Raw genomic sequence first — 27,502 nt, 5'->3', positions numbered from 1 at the left:
GTAGCACTCTAATGTACTTGTTCGTTTGTGTACATGTATGTGTGCACATAAGCACGCATGCACCCAGGAAATCCTTGGGTTTTCTAGTAAATTTTTATAACATCTCAATCTTTCATGTAAATTTTTAAAGGAAAAGGAAAAAAAACCAACCAAAACAACACCAGAAGATGACCATAATGGGCTATTAAGTGCATTGAGCTGGCCTGATGCAGTTCTAGTGGTCAGCTGTATGTTCTTTCACGCTTCTGTTTCTTGTCTTCTGTATTTGCTGTGTGGAGTCCTCTTTTGTCTAAAAAAACCGAGGCTGTTACCTGATAAACCATTACAGTTATGAGTGGTGCACTCAGAGAGAGACAGACAGACTTGTAGGAGTCTCACCTACTCCTGTGCTGTGATTTTCATTCTTTTTATTAGGAAGCTGCAAAAGCAACAGGTATTTTAAAAGAAAATGTTACATTGAGTGATTGGGTTCCTTGAAGAGTGCCCAGCCTTCCTGGACTCCTTTTCCTTTCAGAACTGCCTCCATGAAACTGCTAGAATTTTACTTTATCATATTACAATACTCTTATAACATGCTTCTAAGTTCTTAAAATTTTAGTTATTTTTTAAAAAATTACAATGTCAGTAAATGAGACTTGGTCTAGTTTTGCAAAGTGAAATTATACTAAAGATGGCTTCCTCCTTATCGAAGGAAGGGACTTAATCACTTGAATTTTTCTTTAATAAAACCAGTATTGTTTTTTGACTGAGCTGATGTTTCTTGACAGTATATGTTTAGACAATCAGAAAGGGCCAGATATTAAACCCGTCCTTTACTTGAGTTTCTGGTTAAAGAAAGAACTTGCAAGCATGTTACTGTCATTATTCTTCCCTTAACTTTTAGGAAAGAAAGGGCAAAATGGATATAAAGAATTTACAAAACAAGAGGAGACCACTTGTGTGAAGAGTGAGCCTCTGACTGCCGAAGACGAAGAAGCTTTAAAACAGGAGCAGCAAAGGAAAGAGAAGGAACTGTTAGAAAAGATTCAGAATGCAACAGCCTGCACAAACATCACCCCGCTGGGTCGTGACCGTCTGTACCGACGCTACTGGATTTTCCCATCTGTCCCTGGATTGTTTATAGAAGAGGACTATTCTGGTCTCACAGAAGACATGTTGTTGCCTCGAACCTCGTCCTTTCAGAACAGTGTACAGTCTTGCACAAATGAACCTCAGGTATTCAGTGAAACTGGAGAGTCTTTGAAATCCTCTGAATCTACCTCCAATGTTGACCAAGATTCACACACCAGTGTTGTCATAGAGGTGCCAAGGCCAGTATATAAACCAAACCGTTGGTGCTTTTACAATTCTCGGGAACAACTGGACCAACTCCTAGAGGCTCTCAATTCCCGAGGACACAGGGAGAGTGCCTTAAAAGAAACTATTTTACAAGAGAAAAGTAGAATATATGATCAACTAAGCAGTTTTTCTATGGAAAAATTCCATATTCCAGGTACGTGAAAGGTTCCTGATCTTAATTTGCTTCCATAGCTTTAATTTCTATATAATATTCTAGAAACTGCTCGTTCTCATTCCATTTCTTGCTAAGAAATAAGAATTATTCTTAAGCATTGTTTCACTCTATGGAAAGCAGGTTTGGTTTTTTCCTTTCTTTTTTTTTTTCTGATGGATCTTTGTGGTGTTTTTCTGTTATGCTAAAAAAAAGCAATAATTTTTCCTGTTATCTCACTACTTAGTAAAAGGAGATTTGCTTTTAAACAAACAGCTTTAGGAAGTAATTCGAACTTTGGGAAAATATTAACTGGGGAATAAAGATCAGTATCTGCAAAGGCAAATCATAATCTTGATCATCCAATGTCCTCATTTCCAGTATGGTGAAAGGAGGCACAAGATACGACACTGGAGACAGAAATGGAGCAAAGGGAGGCAATTACTGTTACCTTGATTTGTTGAGTAGAACATGTTTGTTCATAACATTATAATGCATGAAATTATTGAAAAGCCTTTGCTGGCGTATTGTGAAGAAGAGAGTGATGGTGTATTGCAGGGTCAGACTGGAACCTTTGGGCAGAAAAGCGTAGTGTAGCTGTGTTGGTTATGTGGCTTAATGTGAGTGCAGTGGATTCTCTGATACTACTTTTTTTCTTCTTCTTTTTGGCAGACACTTGTTACAGGGGAAGGAGACTTCTTCAGAGCAGTATTGTTTTGATGGGTTTCAAAGTGTAGGAGTGTACTTAAAACCATCCTAGACCTAGGATTTAGGGCTTTTTCCCTGTTCTCCCAGCCAAGTATTTTACCATTTATTGGCAAGGCATTAGCTCAGTCACTGATAAAATCCCGCATACGCGGGCTTACAGCTGGCTTTTCTGTAGTGTGTTGGTGGGTAGGGGATGTTACCAGAATGAAACTCCCTAGGATAATGTTCAAGAAATTGCTCCTATGTTTGTCGTTTATTTTAAATTGGTGTATCTGCATTGGAATAAGGGAGAATTACTCGGAGCAGAGCTGGGTTCTGTTTTACTGGAGTGTGTATGCCAGGACATGCCATGATAACGTGAGATACCACTAAACCCATAACTGATCCAGCATTTCTTTTGGTGGAAACTAGCACAAGACAGAGTTTCTGCATAGTAATTAATTTATTTGAGGCCTTGTGGCTATGTTTGTGTTTTTTGGTGAGAAAATACCTGTAATTTTCTGATACATTTGTGTTTGTGTGTGTGGTTCCTTATTTTCCTAGTTGTTGCACCGTTAGCTGTATTTTGTGTGTTGCTCTCTGCCCTGAAGCAACTTGATTTCCGTAATCATAGATTTATTTTTTCCCTCTTTTCCTATGTTAGAATTGTAGAGTAACATTGATTTAAAAAAAAAAAATAATTTAAAAACTGCCCAGTACCAGTGCAGCCTTCTCTGTGTGCTGAGCAGTGCTAAGTGGCCACATGGAGCTGTAGTTTGAAGGGAGCTTTGCTGCAGTGGGTTCCAGCTGCTGCCCCATTGCCTTCACTGCAATGACTTGCAGGACTGGCAGGAACTACTCTGTGATACTCGTGTGCTGTGCACTGCCCTTCTCAGTTCCTGCTCAAAAGGTCATGAAAATAAAACTGATACATGCTATTACTTGATTTTATTTCAGTATCTGCTAACTTTTCCCCATCCAAGCCAATTGCTGCTGTTTCAGTTCTGCTCAAGAAAAAACATTTCATTTCTTCCTTTTCTTAGAAACCAAAAAGAATGTTTCCCACATCCAGATGTCAGTGTGTGCTATTACACACTTTGAGAGTACTTGTGTAGTTACTTTCAGTTACAGGGATTGTTTCTGCAATTGAGACTGAGAAAGTGCACTGAGAAATCTGCTCCTTAACAACAGCTTTATGGTATTTTTTACTAAATATCTCTAAGTTCTTGCATATACCTCCTCATCACTGCACTCATAGGATTTAAGGCAAATCCTATGAACAGAAACCTTTGCCACCAATGCAGATTTGCAAGCAGTAATTTAGGATCTGGGCATACTCTCAGCTCTTTCCTGTGGCTTTTGAGCTCTTGCAAGAATTTTCAGTTCTCTTATGAAGAGGTTTTTGCTTGACAGCCTATCATCAGCGCTTCCCTTCTCTTTCATAAGTTATCTTGCTGTCCTGTTCCTTTTCCCCCCACTCCCTTTAATTAGAGCACATAGTCAGTCTAGTCTGTGCCTGCGTCATCTTACCTTTATCTGTTTGCTTCGTTAGGTTTTTAAAAGTTGTTATATCATATTCTGTTAGTTTTTGCAGTTGTCAGTTGCTCAGGCTTGTTGCAAATGTTGCCATGATAAAGATCCACACGGGAAAGGAGACTGAGGAGTTCTCCTGTAAAATAAGGGCCATCAAATACGAAAAATATTAGAAAAGTTACTTTATTCTTTTCTTAATGTGGGGGTTTTTTTGCCTCCTTGTGATTGTAGCAGAGAGTTGTTGATTTTCTACTACTTTAGAATGGATTTCAAGACAAAACAGTGGCTTTTCAATTGATAAGAATTTCCGATCCCGTGTGCTGGGGTGAGCGGATGCTAATCTATAGGTCTTCTCTATAAGTATACTCTGCTTAGTTGGATCGCATGCCTTAGTTGGCATGGAAATGTTGGTATTGACAAGTGTCACTACAGAAAGGGAGTTGAACCTGTGTGCTTAGTTTGCTCTGCCCTGCACTACCTCTGTCTTCCCTCCACCAGTGGCTGCTTTAAGGAGCAAAGTCCTCTAACACGAAGTTACTTGGTCTTCTTGCAGACAAACCTCAAAGTGACCCCAGACCTCCTTTAGGACGGGGAAGAATGCAGAATGCTCACGATGGGTCTCACGTGTCTGCAGAGAAGCAGCTTGAGCTGAGACTGCGAGACTTTCTTTTGGACATTGAAGACCGGATCTACCAAGGGACACTGGGAGCTATTAAGGTAGGTGTGAGTTGTTCAGTGCCTAGGAGCACAGTGGTGCCGTTGAGTCTGTAACTTAAATGAGAACTCTGGCATGCTATGGGTTTTACTGAAAGCATAATTAAATTAAGCGTAGACAGTAATTGGTACTAAACATTTGTGGCCTTTGATTCTTCAGAAACTTCAAGTTTGTATGTTTGCTTCAGGTTACAGACAGACAGTCTTGGAGAGCAGCCTTAGAACATGGGCGGTATGAGTTTCTCAGTGATGAAAACAAAGAAAATGGTATAATTAAAACTGTGAATGAAGAAACTGAAGAAATGGAAACTGATGATCAAGACAAGTTTATTGTGAAAGACAGGTAAGAGCTATGGTTTAAATAATGGCTCTTCCCTGTGAGTTTTATAGCAGCACTCTGGTTTTTTTAACCTTCAAATTATTTTTACCCTCAAATTCTTTGGAATGGTATTTTTTAAGACTCGAGTTGTAAAATGTGACACTGTCTAAATGGCACTGTTCTACCACCATGTAAGACTAAACCACCAATTCGTACAACTTCAGATATTACACTGATCAGAATGAACATTCATTATCAAATAAGGACTACATGAAGTCATTTAAAAATAATCTAAAATGCAGAGAAAAAATAATCCAGCAATTTCTGTTTCCTGAAAAAAGAAAAGAAAATAAAAAACCCAAACCCCAAACACTTTGTCAACAGAGTAGGAGTGTTTAAAAGGGAAAATGGTAATAGTGACAAACTGCTGGGTGAACTGGCCAGTGTCGCTCTTCAGGAGTTGCAGCAGGAGCCATCAGGCCATGGTCTGGATTAACCTTTAGCACTGCAGCAGAAGAGAGATACAGTCTTCTAACTTTATGAATGAAATGCCTTCTGTAGAGCAAGCTGCGACTCAGTAAGAGAGGAAACCTCAAATCACGCAGTGTTGCAGCTCTAAAAGGGTTTTGTTGGCTTTTGTTTGTTTTTCAAACAAATGTTTGAGACAGATGAGACTCATTGGTGTTGGTTGTTAATCAGACTATAGAAACTGTGAAGATTTCTAAATATTTAATTCTTAGAAGTTACATACTTTTCCGAAAAATATCTACCTCAATTTACTTAATACATATAAAATATATATAAAATTGTATGTCTTGATAGGATATGAATGTTGAAATATTGCAGGAAAAAATGCTCATTGGAGGTGATCATTGTACTAACACACTGTTTGCTCGTGTATTCTGTGAGGTTTTCTGCAGCTAGGCTTATTTTATGAAAGCTGTATTTCTAACTGTGTTAGATGTAGGAATTTAAAGTTCTTTAAGGTTTTTTTTTCTCCTTTTTATTTCAGTTTGCTGAGTTAGTATTTTCATATAAGACTGCCCTTTGGATCAGAGTTCTCTAGTTATGTGCAAAATGGTTAGGGTCATCCTTCTTTATGTGAATGACAATTTACAGACACTTGCTTCCTGAAAGCCACAACATAGAAATATTCCACTGTTTTAATTAAGAAGCCAAATTTAATCTGTCTCCAGTTACCTTGGGCACTTGCTCCATTGCCAACTCTCAATTCATGTGCAGAAGCTTGTTGCTTCATTTTTTTTTTTTTCCCATTTGATACTGACTCCATCAGAGTTTCTGCATAAAGTCTACTCTAAAAAAGTCTTGCATGTTAGAGCAGACTATGGGATTCTGAAATCACGTGGCAGATGGCTTTTGATGCTGGGCTTTTTATCCACCTCAGAACGAGTGACATCTCATTAAGACCTCGGAGTTTGACTAGTGAAATGTAAATAACTGTGCAGCTTTTTTTCTGTTTGCTTTCAGGCTCTCAAAATGTGTGTGACTGCAAAATAGAATGAACAGCTTTTAAGTGTGGAAAAAAGGAACAGGGGCAACCAAAACCATTATTCATTCACCAGAGTAAAGCAGAATCCAGACAGTCTTAATCAGTTACTTTTTTTTTATAAACCCCAAGTAGAAATTGAATTTTATTTTAATTAGTGTAAGTTGCTCTCCTACACTGTAGTTAATGTTTGTGGTTCAGGAAGATTAACTGCACTTTGGAATGACTACTTAGTCTTTGGTCAAAGAAGGCTGTTTTATTGGAAGCCTACCTTTTTTCTTTTTTATTTTACATGAAGAGTTAGTGTTTTAGAAAATTTTTCTAAGGAGAGCATATATATTAACAATTCTTGATTGGATATTCCAAAATTACTTTTTGTTTTGTTTTCCAAACATCTCTTTATTGTGGAGACACATGTAGTTCACCTTCTGCAGATGGAAGTATTCTAAAAGGCTGCACCTCACCTCTGGCAGTGTTTTCACTGAAGAGTTACTGAAACACTGCTCTTCACAGGAATTTTGCATAAATTTAGCTGATGGATATTGGAATCTTTTGGAAATCTTAATAACTGTACTGAAATTTGTGATCCACATATCTTGAAGCTTAGATGACTTTGTTACCTGAAGATGATTTATCTAGATTAACGAGACTAATTAAGCAAACTTGAGAACTGGGATAACTAATCACACTGTGCAGTATCTGTTTGTGTCCAGAGTCCATGCATGTAAATGAAGTGAAGGTAAAAATCTACTGTGGATACAGACCTGTACAAGTATCTATGGTGTTAAATTCAAAGTCTGTTAAAAGAAAAAAGGATAATTTAATACGTTTCTATTTTAGACTTGTTGGGTTAAAAACTGAAGCTCCGAGTGCAGCATCAACAAGTACAAGTACTCCTCAGCCAGTTAATAACGTGGTCCACTCTCTGGCGTCTGCACTGCTTCAGATAGAACAAGGAATCGAGCGCAGGTTTCTCAAAGCACCTCTTGGTAAGCTTTCACAGCTGGAACTGTATGTCTCTGATTTTGTGTAACAGTTGGTAACGAGGAACCCAAAAAACCTCACCCCACACCCATTTGCTTCTTTTGTAAGTCTGGATGTTCTCTAGGGACCTGTTAGGGAAAAGAACAAATAACTAACCTGCTGCTATGTGCCACTGTAGAACTAGAAAAATGTTAGATTGTCAGTTTTCAAGGCCATAGATCATAAGGAAATATTAATATTTTTCTTACTACTCTGCATGTCCTGAATTACATGTGTTAATTAACAGCATATTTTACACTTAAATGCATGCCTACTTAACTTGAATCGTTTTGGTGATCTTGTTTACATGGCCCTGCAATTATATTGGTGCACTGGGAGACAAATTCTACCTTTAGGCAGACATAATTGAGCTTTATGGGGAATACTCTGTAATTCAGCGTCATAGTTGAGGCCAATGTATCATGCAACAACTATACCATGAGTTTCTTCTGTGTGGGGTTTTTTTTAGGTTGTTAAAATGTGTGTTCCTTTTTATACTGTTTCTGTGAAAGCCAGATAGGCCTTGCTTAGCAATAACAGAATATTTACAGTAAAGTGTAGTAAAGATTTACACTGCAAACTTTCAGGTCTTCAGATTTTGCTTTTATGCTGTAAAAATTGGAATTAAAAGGTTGCAAGAAAAATTTAAGCCAAAGCACACTTACGGCTTGACTTTAGCACGTATTTCTTCCTTGAATTCCTCTGATGTACTCTAGGGATGAGAGAGGGTATCCAAAGTACATAGTTACTTTGTTTTTTGGTGATCCCTTAGGTTTGGATTCCTTGGGTTCCTTTTGCAGTTCAGAACTGGTGTTTTGTCTTGGAGAATAAAGTGTATAAATGTGGTCCATCCCTCCCAAGCCAGCTGTCTCAGCCAGGCTTCCCTTCCTGATGCTGCGCTGAGGACAAGCTGTGCTTTGTGCTTGGCTTCACTCCTCACCCGCAGAAGCGCAGTGTGATTCACCAGCGCAGCGCATACCAGGGGTCCTCCAGAGCATGAGCTGCTACGTATCCTATTAAATTGGAACTCTCCTCTGATACTGACTGCATACAAAATCCCCAGGCTCTGGCAGACTTTGCTGCAGTAGGTTAAGATGAAAATGCAGATTTTGGGCTATTAACGCTAGACTTAGTGCCTCATGGTACAGTTGACCTAAAGCTGTTCCTGCATCTCAGAAGCTCCTGCGTGAAGGCTGGTGTCTGGATATCAGCTGCTGCTGAAGATGAGTTTGAGCTAGATTTGTGCCAGGAACTCTGACACGCGGACATGGGTTCCCTTCCACAAGCTTTTGTTTTCAGTGTGATGACCTCTAGCAGAGGGAGATGCAGCAAACGATTGAGATGAAAGGGAAGAGCATAAGAGTAGTTTAAACCGCAGCTATTTAAAAGCTTTACTTGGCAAAGCGTTTGGTCAGCTCAAGTACGTCTGCCCTTTCCAAGCCAGGCATGGTACAGTTTATTTCCTGCTGTACAACTAGATTTACATCATGTGTATGGGACAGGTAACTGACGGGACATGTAGTGTTTGTCATATTTACTCTGCATGTGCAGGTTGTGAATACGTGGTGCAGTATATGACTTCATTTCAAAACCCTCTGAGAGTATTTTGGCAACAGCATCTTGCTGACAGCTGTAAGTTTACCACAGTGTGTCATATAAAGGAAAACCATGGCTGTTAGTAGGTTATGGCCATAGATCAGGCATCCTCAGGTAGAAGAAAAGGCCTAAGATGAGGAAAGTGTCCATGAAGTACTGGAGAGAGAGTTTTTTAGCAATCCTTCTGCATCTTTTTTTGCCATGATCCCAACTCTGCCATAATCTAGTGAGGGTTCATATTTTTGCCTGACCTTTTGGTGATGGTGAGGATTCTGGTTTGTTTTTTACTTAGGGATCCTTCTTTCCTTTAGATGCTTTATACTGTATGACAAGGAAAGCATATAGGGAAAGCAATCTTATGTGCTTTGTGTGTCTTAAATCTGATGTTTGTTTACCATCCTGTGCCCATGCATCTCTTTTGCTCTGAAAAATGGTACCACTGTAAGATTACTGTAATGTATAGAATAACCTACATGGCTGAGGGAGCAGGAGGGATCTCAGGTCTCCTCTTCTCTGGATTACTGCCCTGACAAGTGTCACGTTCCCTCTTCCTTGCTTTACTTTTGGTGCCAAGTGTCTCATGTTTTCGGTTGCATAATGGGCTGCTTTTAGCAGGACATGAGTCTGAATGAAGGCAAGACTTTAGTTTTGTCCCTAGAGAGCTCTTGGAGGAACTGCAGGTTTGGGTGGCTCTGTAGTAAAGCAAGCTTAAAATACACACCTATTCACTGATGCATTTCTGATGGCTAGGCAGTGGGTTATATGAAAGGGGCTCTGACTTGGGGACTTCTGGACATGACCAGGAGGCGCAACTGCAAAGTGTCAAGGAAATCTGTGAGTTTGAGAGGCATCTGGCAAACTTAGGCACTTGAGAGGTCAAGCGGCACTTCTGGATGCAGCCCTTTCTGGGTATAACTCTGCAGTGTTTCAGACAAAAACAAGAGTGTAAAATTTGCACAGTCTTATGTTCAGGTTAAGCTCCATAGTTGGAAACAGTGGGTTTGCGTGCTACCACAGCAAGTTCTGTTTCATAGTCCGCAGCTTGCATATGTATAACAGGCAAAGATCTCTACTTTCTTTGACAAGGAGGTGTTTGTAGTGTCATTAAACCTTTTATTAAGAAGTGGACACTGCTGCTTGCTTAGGGCCTGCCTTCTGCTCAGAACTGCAGTGCCCTCTTTCATTGACTCCTCTAGAAAGTGGCCAGTGGTACTCTGACGACAGAAGTTAGCTTTGAGCTTGTTTTGGGCTTTGCCTACTTTTGTATAGCTCTTACAGGAGTGCTGTTTTGGTAGCAATACAGGGTAATACTTTTGGTAAAAGGTATATATATTGCATTTCTACTTTAAACCAAACTGAACGGACTTTGTAATTATTTCAGTTGTTGCCTCCACCGTGGAGTTTCTTTTCTCTCTCCCCCACTGCACTTCACTGTGCTCTGTTCCTACTGGGGAATAGAGCCATACATAACAATTTTTAGTTTTCCCTCTACTGCAGCTTGTGGGGCTGAAGACAGCGGCGCAGCGAAATCCAGGGCAGCCGCTGGCGAGTTTATCCCGGTGGCCTCCAGGGCACAGAGCAGACAAAGGGACCCAGCGCAGCAATGAAAGGACCAGCTGCTCCTCTGGCTCCCTTTTTGTTCCGAGGCTCTGTCGGGCTGCCAAGAGCCTCCTGGTGATTCTGATAAGTTCAGAGTTGAGGTGCATACCAAATATTCAAGTGGAAGAGCAAGAAAAGACTGACACGGAAGATAGCAATGCAAAAGGAGATCTGGAAAGCCCAGAAACAGCACCCTCTGCCTTGCAGAGCTGCTAGATAGGTGCTAATCTTCTGTTGTCTGGTGATTACATTTACCAGGACTTGAACTGTATGCATTTCTTAATGATAAATTGGGTTTTAGAAATCCTAATTAGCTATGAAAATTTTGCTTTTCTTCCTTCGGTCCAGCCCAAAGCAATGTCTGGGGACAATCACAAAACAGGGGGTGCAGCTTGCAGTACATGTTCTTCCTGTAAAAATTCTGAGTTGTTTTTGTTTTGTTTGTTTTTAAAACTGTTTTGAGTTGTGTGATGGAAACTCTGAAGTACTACTTTTCAGACAAAAAATATGTTCAAGGGGGAAGAAATACAAGTGATTTTTGCCTTTCTGGCATAAATTACTTTTCCTTACACTTCAAAATACTTTGCAGTGGAGAAATAGGTCTCATCGTTCCTAATGCATAGATGTGAAAATTGAGGTATAAAATGACGATGTGGTTTGGTTGCTCAGGAGTTTGGTGAGGCAGCCACAAAAAACCCCTGCATTCTGCACTAGTGCAGGATTTTGGCCATTAAGCATCCTCCAAGTACAATCATATATAATACAGATTTCCATACGAAAGGTTGGATTCTAATTCATTGAAGCACCTTTGTGACCGATTTTGGGAACCATTTACCTCCTTTTTAACTTGTGCCTTGCACTTCTGGGGGAACAAAAAATGTAGCCTTTTCACTCCTTTTTGCTTGTGTTTATTCCATTCCTTTCTTTCTAGATTTTGATTATTTTTGTTTCCTTTACTCCCAAAGTTATTTCCTTTTCCATTTATAATTGGCCTCCTCATAATAGCATCAGGCATCTTCCAGCAGTGAACTGAGATAGGATTAGTATAAATGGATGCTTTGTTGTCATGCTTTTATCACCTCCCTATGGATTTTCATAAGCAGAGGCAAGCAGAGGTGGAAGTGAGCTTCTTTTTCAGATGAGGAGTTTTTGTTTACTGTTCAGAGAAGGCAGACAAAGAAGGTACCTTGCATTTGCAGCAGATGAGGTTTACTATGGTGCTTGTTTCCTGAGAGAGTAATTTAATTGTTTTAATATCCAAGAACAGTTCTGCACAAAAATACCTTAAGTGTGTCATTTCACATGGACAGACCAGCTGGTTCTCCTGGGCCTTGAGGAGGGCTGTGCCATGAACTTGACTGTATGTTTGAGATGTTAGGAGGTTTGTAGTAGCATAGACTGGACAAGACTGCTGCAGCTGCTCCTGTAGCCATGCAGAGGTGGACAGAAAGGTAAGGGAGGGTCGGTTTGAGAGCTTTCAGTTTAAGCCTTCTGTTTGTAGTGGGAGTCAAGGTAAATCCTGGGATCTGCAGTTCCTCCATGCACGTTATTCTCTTACCCCTCCCTGCCTACCTCTTTGTGTGCACATGTTGGGAACCACAGTTCTGGTTACATTTTTAGACTACACAAGTATGGATTACAAAAATTAATTAAAAACAATCCGCTGTGCTTCAAGAAGGTATTTGAAATAACTCTATGAATTTAATATTAGGTAATGCAGAAGATGGTGAAAGGAACCACTGGGGGGCTAAAAAGAGGAAGAGAGTGGAACACAAGACTAGTCAGAGAGATGGTAAATTTTAAATGTTATTTGTATTGCTAAGAACTAGAAAGTACTGAATATTTTATCAGATTTTACTATGTTTTGTTACTCTTTAATAATTTTGCAGACAGTTCCTTACACTGAAGGAATTGTGGTATCGAAGCCAAAGGTTTAAACACGGGAGTGAAACAAATACGGCTCAAAGATTATTTTTTTTAATTATTTTTTTAATTACTTTTCTGCAACTAGAGATAAAGAACTCTAATTTCTAATTATCATTTTGACAGAAATCTGCATGTTCACATAATCCTCCCCCCCTCGCCTTTCCTTTTAATGTCCCCAGGTTGTTGGGTTGTTTTGGGGGAGGGGGGAGGTTTTTGGTTTTGTTAAACAAAAACCAAAACACCAAAAACCCCACAAAACCAAACTTCTTAGCATTGTGCAACTGCATAACCTTTCTAGATACACCAAGATGGAAAACCCTTCCCTGAACTCAATTAGCGATTGATAGATGAGTGCACAGATCTGTCAAACAACTTCATTTGCATTGTAGCAAGGCTTGGAGGGCTTAGCTGACAGAGGGGTATCCCACTGCGCAGTGTAGAGCTGCTCAGACACAAAGGAAGAGGCCATTTCTCCCTCCAAGTTAACAATGTAAATGAGCAAGATGACGGATGGAAGAAAAAAGTTTTATTCTTATTTTACAAATTGGGTTCTGAAACAGTGAATGTCGTGTGGTGTGTTTCTTTCAGCAGCAGGACGTGCTGAAGCAGGTCATGGTCAGTAATTTCTGTCTCCACAGAAAGTACAAATACTTGTTGTGTTGTGTGATGAACCGTATTGGTGAATCAATCCAGGGTAGAAGCAGCCACCAAAAAAAGTAATAATGCTCAAGCTGCCATTGTTGGCAAAAGAAATGCTTGCCAAATTATATATACACTTAAGATAAAGCGTCTTTGCCAGAGTTGCAGTAGAAATCTGCAGCAGAACCGAGAACTGAAGTGGGTCTCACGTTAGAGTTCAGTGTCCTGACAAGCAGTTTTAATTTTCTTCTCTCTGAATTCTAAAAAATACATTGAGAGATACTGCAGTGCTGTGAAAGGAGCTTGTCCACTGTCCTTAGTGAGACTGAACTTGAGACAGGAAACCTAAGGATGAAGTAATAGGAAACTTGGGAAATCCGGATTTGTATTTGCATTTCAGCAGTGGCTGTATTTTATTTATGAGGCTGAGTTGCCCGTTTATCTTTTGCCTTCTGCCATCACTCCTCTTGTGCTGCTTGCTGCTAATGCAAATGTATGCAAGATTAGGCAAATCCTGGCAGCCAGTTGATGAGGAGGCAGAAAGGCCTTTCCAGGAGAGCAATTAATCTCTTTTTTGTTCGTTCATTTTATTTGTTATTAGATATTTTCTTTCTATTCCTGAGGAGAAATAATTTGGCAGACAGGTGGATTATGGGCCATTCCTGTGCCCCCTGTGACAAGTGCAGCAGGCAGGGTGGCATTCTGTACTGGAGTGCACCATTGATCAGCTGGAGATCACACAGTAATAACTGGACTGTCCCTTTTCGAAGGGAAATCCGTGAACATGTCTGTGATCAAAAGTACTGCTACATTGTTTCTTCTTCTCCTCAAACCTTCTTGCTTTAAGATGCAAGAAATAGCTTTCAAAAAAAGTCCCTTTCTGCTTAGCAGCAGCAGAGCAGGTTGTCATTTATAGCTTTGCATCTCCCTAGCACCTCTAACAGCCCATTTGCTTCTGCAATTCCCAGCTGCTCCTTCCCATTTGGTACTGCCCCCCTCGCTATTCTGCATGTGTATGTGTGGCCTTTTTGGTGGCCTGGATTGCAAACCACATCTCTTTGAAAATACAATATAATTTCTCACCCCTGCCCACCCCACAGTTATTTCTAACTTAATTAGCATCCCAGGTCTTACTTGGTTTGCCACTGGGTGTGTACCACAGAGTCATGTGTGCTACATTGCTTATAAGAGATCAAGAAAAGAGTTATATTTCAATCAGACCAGTTGCCCAATCTGGTTAACCACACAGAGGTGCAGGTTCTTGGGAAGATGGAGTGCAGGGCAGGAATAAAGGCATTGAGTGTGGGGAGAAGGCTGGAAGATGGTCTGCTGGACCATAGCGGGGCAGGGGCTAGTGCAGGTGAGAAGAGCCCTTAAGCTGTTTTTTGCCAGTGAAGTGTCTGTGTAATGCCAGGTACTTTCTTTAAATGTTAATATTTTGGTATTTCAAAATGTACGTACAAGGGGAAGTAGACTGGGATTTTTTTTTTTAATCTTAAGTAATCTTCATTTATACTTTATAAATGGAAAGAAATTGTTAGGTTTCCAGGTTAACATCAGAGTAAGACTTTTATGTCTTACTCATGTCCTACATATGTGCAAGTTCTAAGTTGAATTGGTATTGAAGAGTAAAATTTTATGACTTTAGCAGCTTGGAAACAAGAGAGGAAGTTATTCAAGTATTGAAAAGATAAGACAAAGGTTATACTAAGTCAAAGCCTTACCTCATAGCCTAGAATAGCCTGGATGTTTGAAAAAGAAGTTGGATCATCCTGCTTACTTTTTTTTTTTCCCCTCTCCTTTTTATCCCTCCCATTTCTAATGGAAGATGCCAGTGATGGTGGACGATCCTATAAAACCGTTTTGGATCGCTGGAGGGAGTCACTTCTTTCCTCTACCAGCTTGTCCCAAGTCTTCCTTCATCTGTCTACGCTGGATCGAAGTGTCATCTGGTCCAAGTCCATCCTCAATGCTCGCTGCAAAGTGTGTCGGAAGAAGGGCGATGCAGAAAGCATGGTGCTGTGCGATGACTGTGACCGAGGCTATCACATTTACTGTATCAGGCCCAAGCTCAAGGTATCTGAGGAAAAAGAAGTGCTCGCTTTTTGCACAGAACTTGAGTAGTTCTTACAGCAGATTGCATCTTGCTAATGCTTTCTTTTTTTCCTTTGCTTCTGTTTCTAGGTCGTCCCTGAAGGAGACTGGTTTTGTCCAGAGTGCCGACCAAAACAGCGCTCTAGGCGCCTCTCCTCTAGACAGAGACCTTCTGTGGAAAGTGATGAGGAGACTGCTGAAGAACTGGAAGAAGAGGAGGAAGAGGCAAACTACAATGAAATGGGACAAAGTGAGGAAGAGTGCTATGAAGAAGAGCAAGATGAGGAGGATGAATCTCAAGAGGAAGAGGAGATGAGGTAAACAGACATCTGTTAAAGTGCTGAAGTACTATCGTGATTGTTAGGTGGTGTAATTGTTTGCGTAAGCACGTATCTTGAAAATCCAGTCTGAAAAATATGTTTATTTAAAAAAAAACCCAAAATACAACAACAGCAACGACAAAAAGCCAACAACAAAAAAACCACAGCAAAACAAACATCAAAACAGCAGGTTGTCATGAATTTGGCTCTTACTGATGAGTTTAATATTAAGAAAATTTAGGTCCACTGAACTTAGACTCATTTCTCAGGATGAAAATTCCAGCCTTGGATGTGTGGGTGAGGGATGGCCATCGGAGTTGGTGTTCTGTACAATTACTGTTTGAATATAAAATAGAGAGTTTCAAACAGTAAAGATGTTTTGGAGAAAACCTGGAGTTGTTTTTGTCCAGTTTTGAGTTTTGGGGGACTAGATGCGTACAGTAAGTATTGGAACATTAGGGAAGACACAGTCATCTGTCGGAGGCTGTGTGACATTAGGAGGACTTGAGGTCTTCTGCATCAGCTATTTACAAACAAACAAACATGCCCCACAAACCACCAAAACCAAACCCCACACAAAATGAACTCTCACCAAACCCAAACAAACAAAAATCACCCCAAGCAACTAAATAATCCAGTGTGGTAATTTTAATGAAGCGACTGATTAGGTGCACGTGTCAGGAGCATAAAAGTTGAAGGAACCTTTCCTGATGTCAGAGTATTTTTCTTCTTTTTGACACAGTCTTCTGAATTGACTGAAGCAAGAGTATTTGTGGCTCTGACATTTGGAATTCAGTAGCTGGAGAGAACTTGTGCCTCCTGGAGAAGGAAATTTGTCTCTGGGATCTTTCTTCTCTCCTGTAATGGAAGGAGAATCATGAGTATTAGTTATAAACCCTGACTGGAGCATAACTTTTATACTCAGTGTTTTAGAACTACAGTTTATTTATGCAGCTGATAATATTGTTCAAAAAATCCTGGTAGTTACAGTTGCTGTGAGAATAACTGATATAAAGAAACCGATAGCTGGTGCTCCACTTAATGCATTCCCATTGTACAAGCTGCACGGGTGATCAGAATACTGAGAGTTTCTTTAAAAGTATGTGCTCCACGTGATATTTAATTAAAAGTCTTCAGAGCGGTATTTAAGATAACGGTAATTGTATGGTTGCATCAGCTTGAAAGCCACTGCTTACTGGGCCAACCTTGAATGGTTGGGGCTTTTTAAATGCTGAATTAGAAAACTGAGGGAAAAGAAAGGAATGGAATTTTGGGATAAATAAACATAATTGTTTGCTTTTTGTAGCCCATCAAAGCATGGACGACCTCAGGTCAAGTTGCCACTGAAAATGAGAGCAGCCAAACTCAACAATCCGTTCTCAAGTCGGAGCAGCCAGCGTCAGGCAAGATACGCTTCTCAGAGCCAGCAAAACATGCCTAACCCAACAGAACCTTCATCTAAAATTACCAAGAGGGGCTTAAGAAAGATAAAATCAGCTCCTCCATCAGTGACAAAGCCTTCTTTAAGACTTAATAGCCGGACCACTCGTCAGAGCCAAAGTTCATTACAAGCAGGTGTATTCATGGAATTACTCAGTCCTCGAAGACGACGAAGAGGAATGAAGAGTGGTGATAACACACTGGAGAACAGCCCTTCCAAGTCGCTCAGATTTAGAATTGTTGATACTGCAGACTCAAACAAACGGCTTAGGAAGTATCCAGCCTCTGCTTCAAAGCTTTCTCTTCCAGTTACTGAACCCAAGAGAAGAGGCAGGAAACAACAATCCACAGGTTAGAGAAATGTTTGTCCAGAGCAAAAATCACATTCTGTTTCTTGCTAAAATATTTGTGTGGTAGAGCAAGGGGACTAGAAGCGATGGCTAAAGGCATTTTTATCGCTTCCAGCAAGACATTTCCCTTCTTCTGCAGTGACAGAAGTGAACCTTAAAAAAAATTCAGTCATCTAAAGAACAAATACTCAATTTGCCAAGATTTATCGTATCCGTATTTGAGATTTCCTATTTGCACGCAAAATGGAGCAATTTTCAATAAGTGGATAGAAAATGTGAAAGTGCTATTTATGCCTTAACCTATTCAAATGCAAATGTTTACTTATAGCTTTTAAAATTTTGTTTTATTAAAGAGCTAAACAGCGAAGAACACAGATGTAGGCAAGGTAGTGAAACTGGGAATATACATGCACAACAAGAAGCTGCTGCCAGAAGAAAAATGTCATCTATCTGTAGTAGATTATATAGGGCTAACAGTGTCCTTGCTTGTTAAGCTAATACCGAGTATTTGATGGCAGGGAAATACTTGGAAGGCTACAATAACCTTTTAAGAACAAAAAAGACCCAGTGTGAGATTGAGGAGTGTGAAAGAGCTCACACTCCAGCGTGGCAGCCTTGTATTCTGCACCACTGCTGTCCTTCACCATTGGGAGTTTCTGAGCTTATTCTCTGACCACCCTGCTGACTACTCTTGAAAGCAGATAAAACCACTCTGAATAGAGGTTTTGTGAAAGTAAAAGTTATGAGCATGCAGCTTATTCTAGTTTTGTCTAATAGGGCTTTTCTTTAAGTGTTTAACAAATTGTTTTAAAATTGAAATCGGTGAAAAAGTCCTTTCCAAACTTAATGCGGTGAAGGAGAATGGAGGAGGAAACCAGCTAAGTCCTGGTACTTAGCGTTTTGTACAGCAAGAGAGATGTGCAGTGGTCAATAACAAGGCTGTAGTTCAGTTAATACCTGAAGCCAAACTACAAGAATTGTGCCCTGAAACCACAGTTTTAGTATCCAGGAATAATGGTGGTTTGCTGTTTTCCTTTTTTTTATTATTACTTATCTTATTTTACTTGTCAGTTTTTAATTTTTATCTGGGGGGATATTCTTTATATTTTTTCCAGAATTATCTCCTCAGACCTCATTGAACAGGAGAAGTTCAGGACGCCAAGGAGGAGTCCATGAACTCTCAGCTTTTGAACAACTCATAGTGGAACTGGTACGACATGATGACAGCTGGCCTTTCATGAAACTGGTTTCCAAAATCCAGGTAACCGATAGAAATGCTGAAGGAGTGATAATGGTTGAGAATCCTGTTTGCTGCAAGTCAGACTTGGGATTTTATAGCATTGCCCATGCAGGGGGACACAGCTAAGCAATGGCATTCAGGAGAACCCTCGCTTTTCAGCTCAAATATTTGATGCCAGAAATAACTCTTCCAGTTGATGTGTTACTATGAAAATTTTAGATACGCTTGACATCAAGCGTATGAAAACGTGAAATGCTTGGATTTGAGAAAAAAAAATCCAAACCAAATGGAGCACAGGACTGCTAAAGATAAGCTTATGGTTATTGGTTAATTAGCTGAATTAATCTTCAATTTATGCAAGGGTATTTTGAAAACAGACCTTCAATAAAATAACAAGGTAGGAACAACATCACTCTGAAGTTAACTATAATGTGTTAAAAAGGTGGTTTCTTAGCTTAGCTCTTAATTTAATTTCGCTCTTGTTTAGATCTTAAAATACTTGATGGTAAAGCAGGTACCCAAAGCAAGCCCTGCTGTTGAGGCTCGTAGGACAACACAAGTTCCAAAAGCACGTTGTCTGCGTCTCTGCCCGCTGCACTGGCTTCAGCTGTAGGTGCTGCTGGGACTGCCATGCCCTGGCAAAGTGCCCGTCCTCTCCAGGCCCTCTGGAGCAGCTGCACAGGGGCTCTTGCAGGATCTAGAGCCCTGTGTTTAAGTGCTCTATTAAAATCAACAGCAGTAGCTGTTAAATGAAGGCTTGAGACTCTAAGGAGCCAAAATAGCTGGAAGGATTAATGTATTGGGACAAAGAATGATGTACGAATGCAAATGAAATGTAAGCACAGAAGTGGAAGAGGAGAGGAATATTGAATAAAACAGGCTGGTGTCTGCCTGCTAGAGTACAGGAATGACACTGGAAAGTGCAAGAATCTGGTGAATGGGATGAAGCTCCTTTGGGAAGGATGGAGAATTCAACTTAATTTGATTTGACAAGAAACCGCTAGAATTCAGTGTGTTGTGGTTTCTCTGAATCAGTCATTAAGGGATAGTCTGTGTATAGCTCGGAAAGTAAGATCCATACCTGAGTGAGCCAAATGTTCTTCATCATGATAGAAATTTTGGTTTAAACTTTTTGCTGCCTTGAAGACAATGTAAAGAATACACTGAATGATCAGTGCACAGCAAGCAAAAAGTACCTTTGTTTTTAGTACTTATGTAAACAGCCCTCCTAAAGGGAAAGGCACAAAAAATTTGTCAGTCTAATTCCATTTCTCTACCAGTTCTTTCTGTAGGTTCATTTGCAGGTTGCATTTAATATAGTAAAGTTACAGGGCATAACCAAGAACCTGATTTCAAAGCACACATGATGGTGTATGTGGGTATCTTCTCTTGATTTAAAAAAAAAAAAAAAAAAAAAAAAAAAAAAAAAAAGAAAAGAAAGGAGTCACATTTGGATCAGATCCCCTTTTTCTTTTACCCCCTGCCCTGCTCTGTGAGTGAGACACAGTCACCCTAAGCTTGGTGCTTGCCTGGAATTCAGAATCCATGCTCCAAATGATCGGCGTCCTCAAGGGTCAGGCAGTCCTTTCTCTCTCCACACCTTTACCACAAAGCACTGTTCTGAGTGGCTCTTTATCCTGGTACCTGCACACTGTGCCCTGCTTGAAGGAAGCTTCACCGCTGCCTTCTCTTCACCCCAACTAAATGGAACCTCAGGATTTTATTTCTCTTGCAAGATTGCAAGACAGGGAATCGTAGCAGAGTAAAAATGGCCATTACTCGTGATTAAGGAGCTTTTAATATTGTAACATGGTGCAGGAAAATGAAAAATTTAAAAATCTTGCAAATAATTTTGTGCTCGACAGATGGGAATGGCTGGAACATTGTAATGCTTCTCTGCTCATGCAATTTTCCTACAGTTGTTCACAGGGTATTTAGGATTAGATGTATTCATTGAATTGCTGGCTATAGTGTTTGTTGTGGTCTGCTGCTTTAATGATACAAAAAATGGAAAAGCAATACCTGAAAACTAATATTCAGTTCAGGAAATGGGATTTGTTGCTTGGGACTCTTGCTTGTTTAAAAACAAAACCAGAATGCTTTCTGCTCTAAAATGCTTTCTGCTAATGCACGATTTGCTTAATTTTTTTTACACAGGTAGAATTTTAAGCTTCCATTTGTCTATGAATAATTCTTTTTTTTTTTTTTAAAGGTACCAGACTACTATGATATAATCAAAAAACCTATTGCCTTAAACATTATCCGTGAAAAAGTGAATAAATGTGAATACAAGTTAGCATGTAAGTATTACTTACTTACTTAAAGAGGTAACAAACCCTCAAAATAAATTCTTGTTGTAAAATAGAGGGTGTCAGGGGATTAGAAAGCTGAAATTGTGTTTGGTTTGGGGTTTTGTGGGTTTTTTGTTTTGCTCTTTTTAAAGAGCATTTACTGCTATTTTTTAAAATAAGCTTCATTAAACATCGTTCTTTTACTAGCAAAATACCTGATGTGCAGATAGATAAGAAACGAGCAGCTGAGAAGCTGCTGGTAATTTCCCAAGCCTTTGATGTCAGTGAGTGACACTGATGAAGTATTTAGAAAAGATGCTGTTGTTACTGCTTGATTTGTATTTCCATTATCGACGGTCAGAGACATTTAGGAATGTTTACATGGCACTTCACTGATGTAACGATAGAAACTTGACACGTATGTAAAGACATTTTTGTGTAGGACGGCTGTTCCAATTCCGTGGGGTCACGCTGCTTTATCGTGCTGCCCTGATGACTTGAGACGCGCTAAATTAATTTATTTGTTGTTCTTTACTAGCGGAATTCATTGACGACATTGAGCTGATGTTTTCGAACTGCTTTGAATACAACCCTCGTAACACAAGTGAAGCAAAAGCTGGAACTAGACTTCAGGCTTTCTTCCACATTCAGGCTCAAAAGCTTGGACTTCCAGTCCCATCTGGTAATGTGGACCACGCCGCTCCCCCGGCCAAGAAGTCACGAATCTAAACCTCTGCCTTCCAAAGGATTTTCTGAGGGAACCTGTTGTTATTTTCAATAAAATGAAATGTTAAATCACACAGTCGTCATACTTGTATAAAGCAATAACAACTGTTTAACCACCTTGAAGTGTGGCCTGCACTATATTCTCAATGTAATATTAAGCACTCAGGAGAATGTAGGAAAGATTACCTTTGCTACAGTTTTATTCAGTGTCTAATAATTTTGATAGATGTACTGGATACAGTACTGGTTTACAGAGGTTTTGTACATTTTTAATACATTCATGTGTCCAAATATCTTCCAGAAGTACATTTTTACCTGCACCAAATGACCTTGTTTCATCCTCTAGATTTTATAAGAGCTGTGGTATCGAGGGCTTTATCAACTCAGATAAAATCTTCTGCTGTAGCACAGTTGAAGCAACTGTGTATGTTTAGAACTTGTTTGAGCTTATCTTCTCAACACTACACATGAATGAGTACAACTGCATATCTTTTAAGTACTGTACCAGTGCTGGCTGGAGGTATTCAGTCTGAGTTTATTAAGTAGATATTTATTTAGCAAAGTAATTTGTGAATTTGTTTTGTATTTATAAAATTTGTACCTGGGGATTAAAAACAAAAAAAAAAAAGAGTTCCATAACTTCTAAAAACTTTTTCTGGGTTTTTTGTTTGTTTATTCCCCTCTAACTTGATGATCAATCAATAAATACCTTCCCGTGTCCCTGGCAGTTCTTCTAGCAATGAGTAAACTTACAGGACTGTGCTATAAGTTTCTACGTACAACTTTGGAAGTGTACAAATAAAATGACACGTTTTTCGAAGTATTCTGAACTTTTGGCATTTCCTTTTGAGTTTAGCTGCTACCCCATCATCCCCATTGACTTCCCAGGACAAGATGCTGGAGAGAGCACAGCAGAATTTGGTTTCAGAGTAATGAACCCCAACCAGCATTTTCAGCAGCCGCAGCCTGGGTGATGCCTGGTCTGAGTGATGCAAATGTCCATCAGCATGTAAGGAGCAGTGTAGAGAATTACGTGTATAAGTTGTATGGTTCTTTAATTAGGATCTTTATTCTAAGGTGTAAACCCTCATAGCTTTGTTTAGCCGACCAGCAGCAGCCTTAAACTATCCATACTATCCTTGGTAGTTTTACTTTCAGTATTTATTAAGTTAAATTTATTAAACTCAGTTTGAGTCAATAGCTTAAAAACCCTTTCAAAACCAGTTTTCTCCAGCTGGAGGTGTGCATGCACACTCTGCATGGAGCAGAAATTTGGGAGTAGGAGTGAAGAAGTAGGAAGAACTGAAACACGGTTTGCTGCTGCAGCAGCATTTCTCCCTGTGTCTGTGCTCGCTGATGTTGGAGCACTGAGACCTGTATGTGCTGCAGATCTGCTTTGTGGTTGGGGGTTTTTTTTGCTGCCTTAGAGGTGGCAAGAGTGGGCATTCCCTTGAGCCTAGGGAAGGGATGATGATAGATGGGAGACTGATCAGTTTGAAGAGTTGGATTAAAAAAACCCAAAGAGGCCTAAGATGAGCACGGTGGCAGATCTTGTTTAGAATGGCTGTTAATACTTGAGTTTCTGTGCACGCTTTTCCTTGTTCAGAGCTGACATCTCCGTCCTGTCCAGATCAAAGGCACGTTTCTTGTTCCCACCACCAAAGCATGCTCAACACTCAACACAGCGGGAGCAGCAGCAGACTTCATTGCAGGGTGTAGGTTGTACTTGATATCCCTGCAACTGTCAGCTCCCAAGAGGATGTGAACAACCTGACGAGCAGGTTGCACAGACAGTTGTGCAAGTTCCTGTTCACATGAATAGTCCCCATTGACTTAAATGTGAATACGCTGTGGGGGCAGGTGGAGTGAGCTGGATGAGTCCATCTGTGGCAGATGCAGTTTAAATTGTTACTGTCCCCAGCCTACTCCCAGCTGTTCATTCCTGTCGCTCTTTCTCCAAAGTTGTTTCCTTCAGCACCTTCCCCTCAGCAACACAACGATCCTTTTGGGTTTGGGTAGAGCAGGTGGGAATGGTTTAACCCAAATCTCTGCTTTTGGTGGTGTTTGTATGCTTGTGAGTTGAGTTATCCATTTGCCATCAAGTTTGCAAGCCCCAGTTAAACACGCTGAAAGTGAAATACAGAAAAGTGTCCGCTTTGACCAGCTGTGCTTAAAATACTCACGTGTGCTGCATGTGCAATGTGGATCTGCCTGTCCTTGGCTTTAGTGGTGCTCACAGGGCACGCTTACCTTCTGCCATGTTACTGCTGCTTGTGTGCTGTGGCACAGAGCATGAACCAAGCCCTCCACCTCTAGCAGTGGGCTCCTGAGCTGCTACTTCTGTTGCAGCATTTTCAAGCTTGAGCTATGCTTTTTCTGAGTTATGTCAAGTTTTTTTATGTTGTTTTTTTTTCCCCTTACATGCACCCCTTTGGAAAAAGGGCAATTGTTTCATGTCTCTCTTCCTGTCTTTTAAGGGCTGGGATATTCGTGCTTCTTGTCCGCCTTTCCCCCAAAACACACCCTGTCTTACTGAGAGCAGCCATCCCACACGCTCTCACCACCATGGTAAGGGATGTGCAGTATCTGCAGGTGGCTCAGAGCCAGAGCTCCACAAAGGTGCAGAAATGGATAGGGTCAACGGCTTCCCCTCGGATTCAGAGGCCCTGGCTAATCAGGCATCACCAGACCCCTCAGGAGAACAGGCAGAAGGCTTCAGTGGGCTCCCTGTCCAGCGCCTCTCCTCCACGCAGCACTTTGACAAGGTCCAATAGTGAAAGTCTCTCCCTTCTTGGTAGCTCAGATGTATCTTAGCCTCAGCAGGTATCCAAAGCTGTGCTTCCTGCCGTGCAACTTCTGCCTCTCTTTTCCCCAACCCTTTCATTCATGAGAGCACTAAGAATTGCTGACAAACCAACCACCCTAGGTGATTTCTTCTGATGCTTTTTGTACAAGACTCTTTCATAACTGTGGGGCCAGTTCCTTTGGAGGAATTGGGCTCCAAACCAAAGGACTCTTGCAGGAAGTCTCGGTGCCAGACCCTGGACAGCCCAACTTGATGCAGTCACTGGCTGCTGTAAGTCACCGACTATTACAATAATGGTTATCATTCCCGAATGTTGTTGTTCTGTGTCTTTAAAAGGTGCATCTGCAGTACCTGGGAGAGTAAAACTGGGATTTACTCAGACCATGGGCGGTGCTGGGCACAAAGCCTGGCCTCCTCCTGCTCCCAGCAGCATCCACCAGTCTGAGCTTCAGTGAAATGTGCAGCTGGGTCTGTGTTTAAGGTTGGGTTTGCTTTTGAAGTAACCAAACAAATGTGATCTGCTGTGAGTGAAACACTCCACCCCTGGCCACGCACCTGCAGCTGCATTCTGGCAAACAGATACACTTCTCCAAACCAATGCTCTTTAGTATTTGGAGTGCATCAAAACGCTAAACATCAATACAAACTACACCTGAAATGTTTTCAGTGGCAGATGGCCCCAGGCTGCATGTTTTCCAAAAAGTGCATTGAGGCCAGCTTTGGGTTTGCTTCTCTACCATAATATATCAATTTCCTGGGTTTGTAGCGCTGCTTTTACTGAAAATTGCTGAAACTAATTTTAATTTGTTTTTTATAGGTGCCACTCCATCTTTAAAACTTTTTAGGTAAGAAAGAAGGAGTAAAAACAAAAAATATTTTCTGGGCACACAGGAGTGCATTGGATGCTGTGGGTTCCACTGGAGGCTGGGGGTGGGTTAGGGTGGGTGTAGGGGGAGAGGTGTTCGGCCCCATACGGGAGCCTCTCACCCTTTGCCAGGAGGGGGAGAAGGCAGCGAGCACCGTGCTCTGCCTGCGCTCTCCTGCTGCCTGCAAAGCATCTCCAGCTGCTCAGGTCACTCGCTTTGCATGATAGAAATGTCTGACTGGGCCAAGTTTCCTACACGGATGTTAGGTGACAGCACACTCTGCGCGGCGCTGGCCGCTGCCCACGATGATCAGCTTTCACTCGTTCTTCTCGGCAGCCGCTCACCCTTCCTTCCTTAGATTTGTTTCAGAGGACCAGAGAAGAAAGGGGCTTTATTGGAGTGATGGAGTGAGTGCCAGCATCGCGTGGCAGCGCAGAGTTGTCCTGGCGCTGTGCACAGCCTGATTTAACAGCGCCGTGTGCAGGAACTGAAAACGCCACGCTCACACAGTCATTTCTTGTAACAAAGCTGTCTTGTAGAGGATATTCCTCCTCTGCTAGGCTATTATACAGACCAACTTCACCTTTGTCAATTTGCTATTCTTAGCTTACCAGTTTATTTAGGCTTTATATAGCTATTTCCTAGATTAACAGTCCTATAAGAACATCTATAATAATCCATGTGCTTTCCAGCTTTTCTTCTCCAAGCGCCCTACAGATGAAGTCTGTCTGGAGAGGAGAGGACTCTGAGGAGACGGGCTGTGCTGCGGCTTGGCTGCTGGAGCACGTGTTCGACACGGCAGGAACGCGAGCCAGGATGCTGAAGCGTTTGGGTTTGGGATGGCAGCTCTGCACCTGCGCCTGGGCAGCGCGGGGGTTTGCCTGCGGGGTCAGGGCTCTGTGACTGCCCTTGGCGCGCATTCCCGCGCAGATCCCCCTGCCGCTGTCACATGCTGGGCCCCGCGGTCCTGGCACCGCTCAAGAGCGCTGACCGGCAGGGCCTGCGATCCGGCGATGGTTATAAATACTCCTGTGCCCCTGTCATCCTAAAGCCCACTCGCAACCACCAGAAAGTGACCTCAACTCATGTATTTAGCGTGTTAGGCTTAGCTAATGTTTTATTTTTAGATCGCTGTCTGAAAAAGAAAAGCTTAGCTGCGTTGAAATGCAAGATCAACTTTTTAAGCAACATACTATGTGAGGGAGCTTTGCAATGCTTGAGTGGGTTTGTTTTGTGCATCTTTTGTTTCCACGGTCCATCTTTGCTTTCTAAGAACCAGTCCTTGGGTTCAACCTCCATCAATGAGCAGAATTTCCTTCCATTTGGATGCAATGCTGCAAACCAAGTCCTAGGTCTGCCTGGAGCAATTTTAACAGTATTAGAACTTCAGAACCAAAAGTCTGTCCTTTTTGTCTGGCCTTTGCAACTTTCAGTCTAAACAGGGTGTGTGAATTTTTCTCCCCTGTCTTGACACTTCTGTGATGGCTTCCTCCATCTCCCGGACAGGATTCGATCCTTTCCTGGTGATTAATTTTCGTATTGGAAAGATGTCTCCTTAAATAAGACCTACAATGCCATAGAGGTTAGAAACATGATGATTAGAAACATCATGATTAGAAACAGCCCATTTTCCAGGGACCTTATTCCAGCGAGATGCCCTAACCCCAGCAGGAAGGGAAGCAGCGAGCGATGAAGGTTGGTAGCAGAATCAGGCCAAGGCTGCAAGACTTGGGATGAGTGCCCAAAATGTGTGCACAATCTGCGTACAGTGCTGCTCCGCACTTCCCAGCCACAGCAAAACAAGGATTCCTCACCTCTCCAGAAGCCCAAGTTGTCTCTTGGGCCCACATTTTTGGGGTCTTCTGTAAAGAACAGCGTAACAAAGTTGAATTGTTATATTCCTTATGTGGCAGCCAGCCCCGGTGTCTTGAAAGTCAACCCAGAAGGGCAAGAGCTTTCGGAAAGCATCACCACCTTTTCCTGGAGGTGCACCAGTTTAACTTGTGTCATCCACTATGTCTGACTGCAGCCGAAATTTTGGCAGCCGCCCTCCTGTGAACCAGGCTGAAGCTGTTCATTAAATGACCCCTTCCAGCTGTCCTGCGCCTCCGTGAGAGGAGTCGCTGCTCTGCGGCTGAGCACGTTTTCAGAAACCTGAGCAAGATGAAACCGCTGTTAGGAAAGTTGTGGATGTGGCACTACCCTTGTCCTTACTCCTCCTCTATGTTTTAGTACATTTATGTATTAAATTTTACACACTGTGAGCAAGCAAAGAACCAACTGCTGAGCCACAGCACTGAGAGTAAGAAAACAGACCACACATTTTTATCTCCAATC

General features: G+C 41.3%; 1 protein-coding gene across 1 annotated transcript in view; it reads left to right on the top strand.

The window, feature by feature from the left end:
* Nucleotides 1-22,316, top strand: part of BAZ1A (bromodomain adjacent to zinc finger domain, 1A) — a gene marked incomplete at its 5' end in the record, with an annotated part of 57,720 nt that extends 35,404 nt beyond the window's left edge. The window contains 10 exons of the mRNA XM_010193975.1: nucleotides 884-1,492; nucleotides 4,263-4,426; nucleotides 4,612-4,766; nucleotides 7,090-7,238; nucleotides 14,861-15,108; nucleotides 15,217-15,443; nucleotides 16,753-17,237; nucleotides 18,352-18,497; nucleotides 20,689-20,776; nucleotides 21,306-22,316. Coding sequence (XP_010192277.1) covers nucleotides 884-1,492; nucleotides 4,263-4,426; nucleotides 4,612-4,766; nucleotides 7,090-7,238; nucleotides 14,861-15,108; nucleotides 15,217-15,443; nucleotides 16,753-17,237; nucleotides 18,352-18,497; nucleotides 20,689-20,776; nucleotides 21,306-21,496 — 2,462 coding nt within the window. The remainder of the gene's footprint in view (nucleotides 1-883; nucleotides 1,493-4,262; nucleotides 4,427-4,611; nucleotides 4,767-7,089; nucleotides 7,239-14,860; nucleotides 15,109-15,216; nucleotides 15,444-16,752; nucleotides 17,238-18,351; nucleotides 18,498-20,688; nucleotides 20,777-21,305) is intronic.
* Nucleotides 22,317-27,502: the final 5,186 nt, after the last annotated feature.

This window comes from Mesitornis unicolor, unplaced genomic scaffold (genome assembly GCF_000695765.1).
Source record: "Mesitornis unicolor isolate BGI_N332 unplaced genomic scaffold, ASM69576v1 scaffold20151, whole genome shotgun sequence".
Classification (NCBI taxonomy): Eukaryota; Metazoa; Chordata; class Aves; order Mesitornithiformes; family Mesitornithidae; genus Mesitornis; species Mesitornis unicolor.
This window is presented reverse-complemented; position numbering and strand designations above follow the sequence as displayed.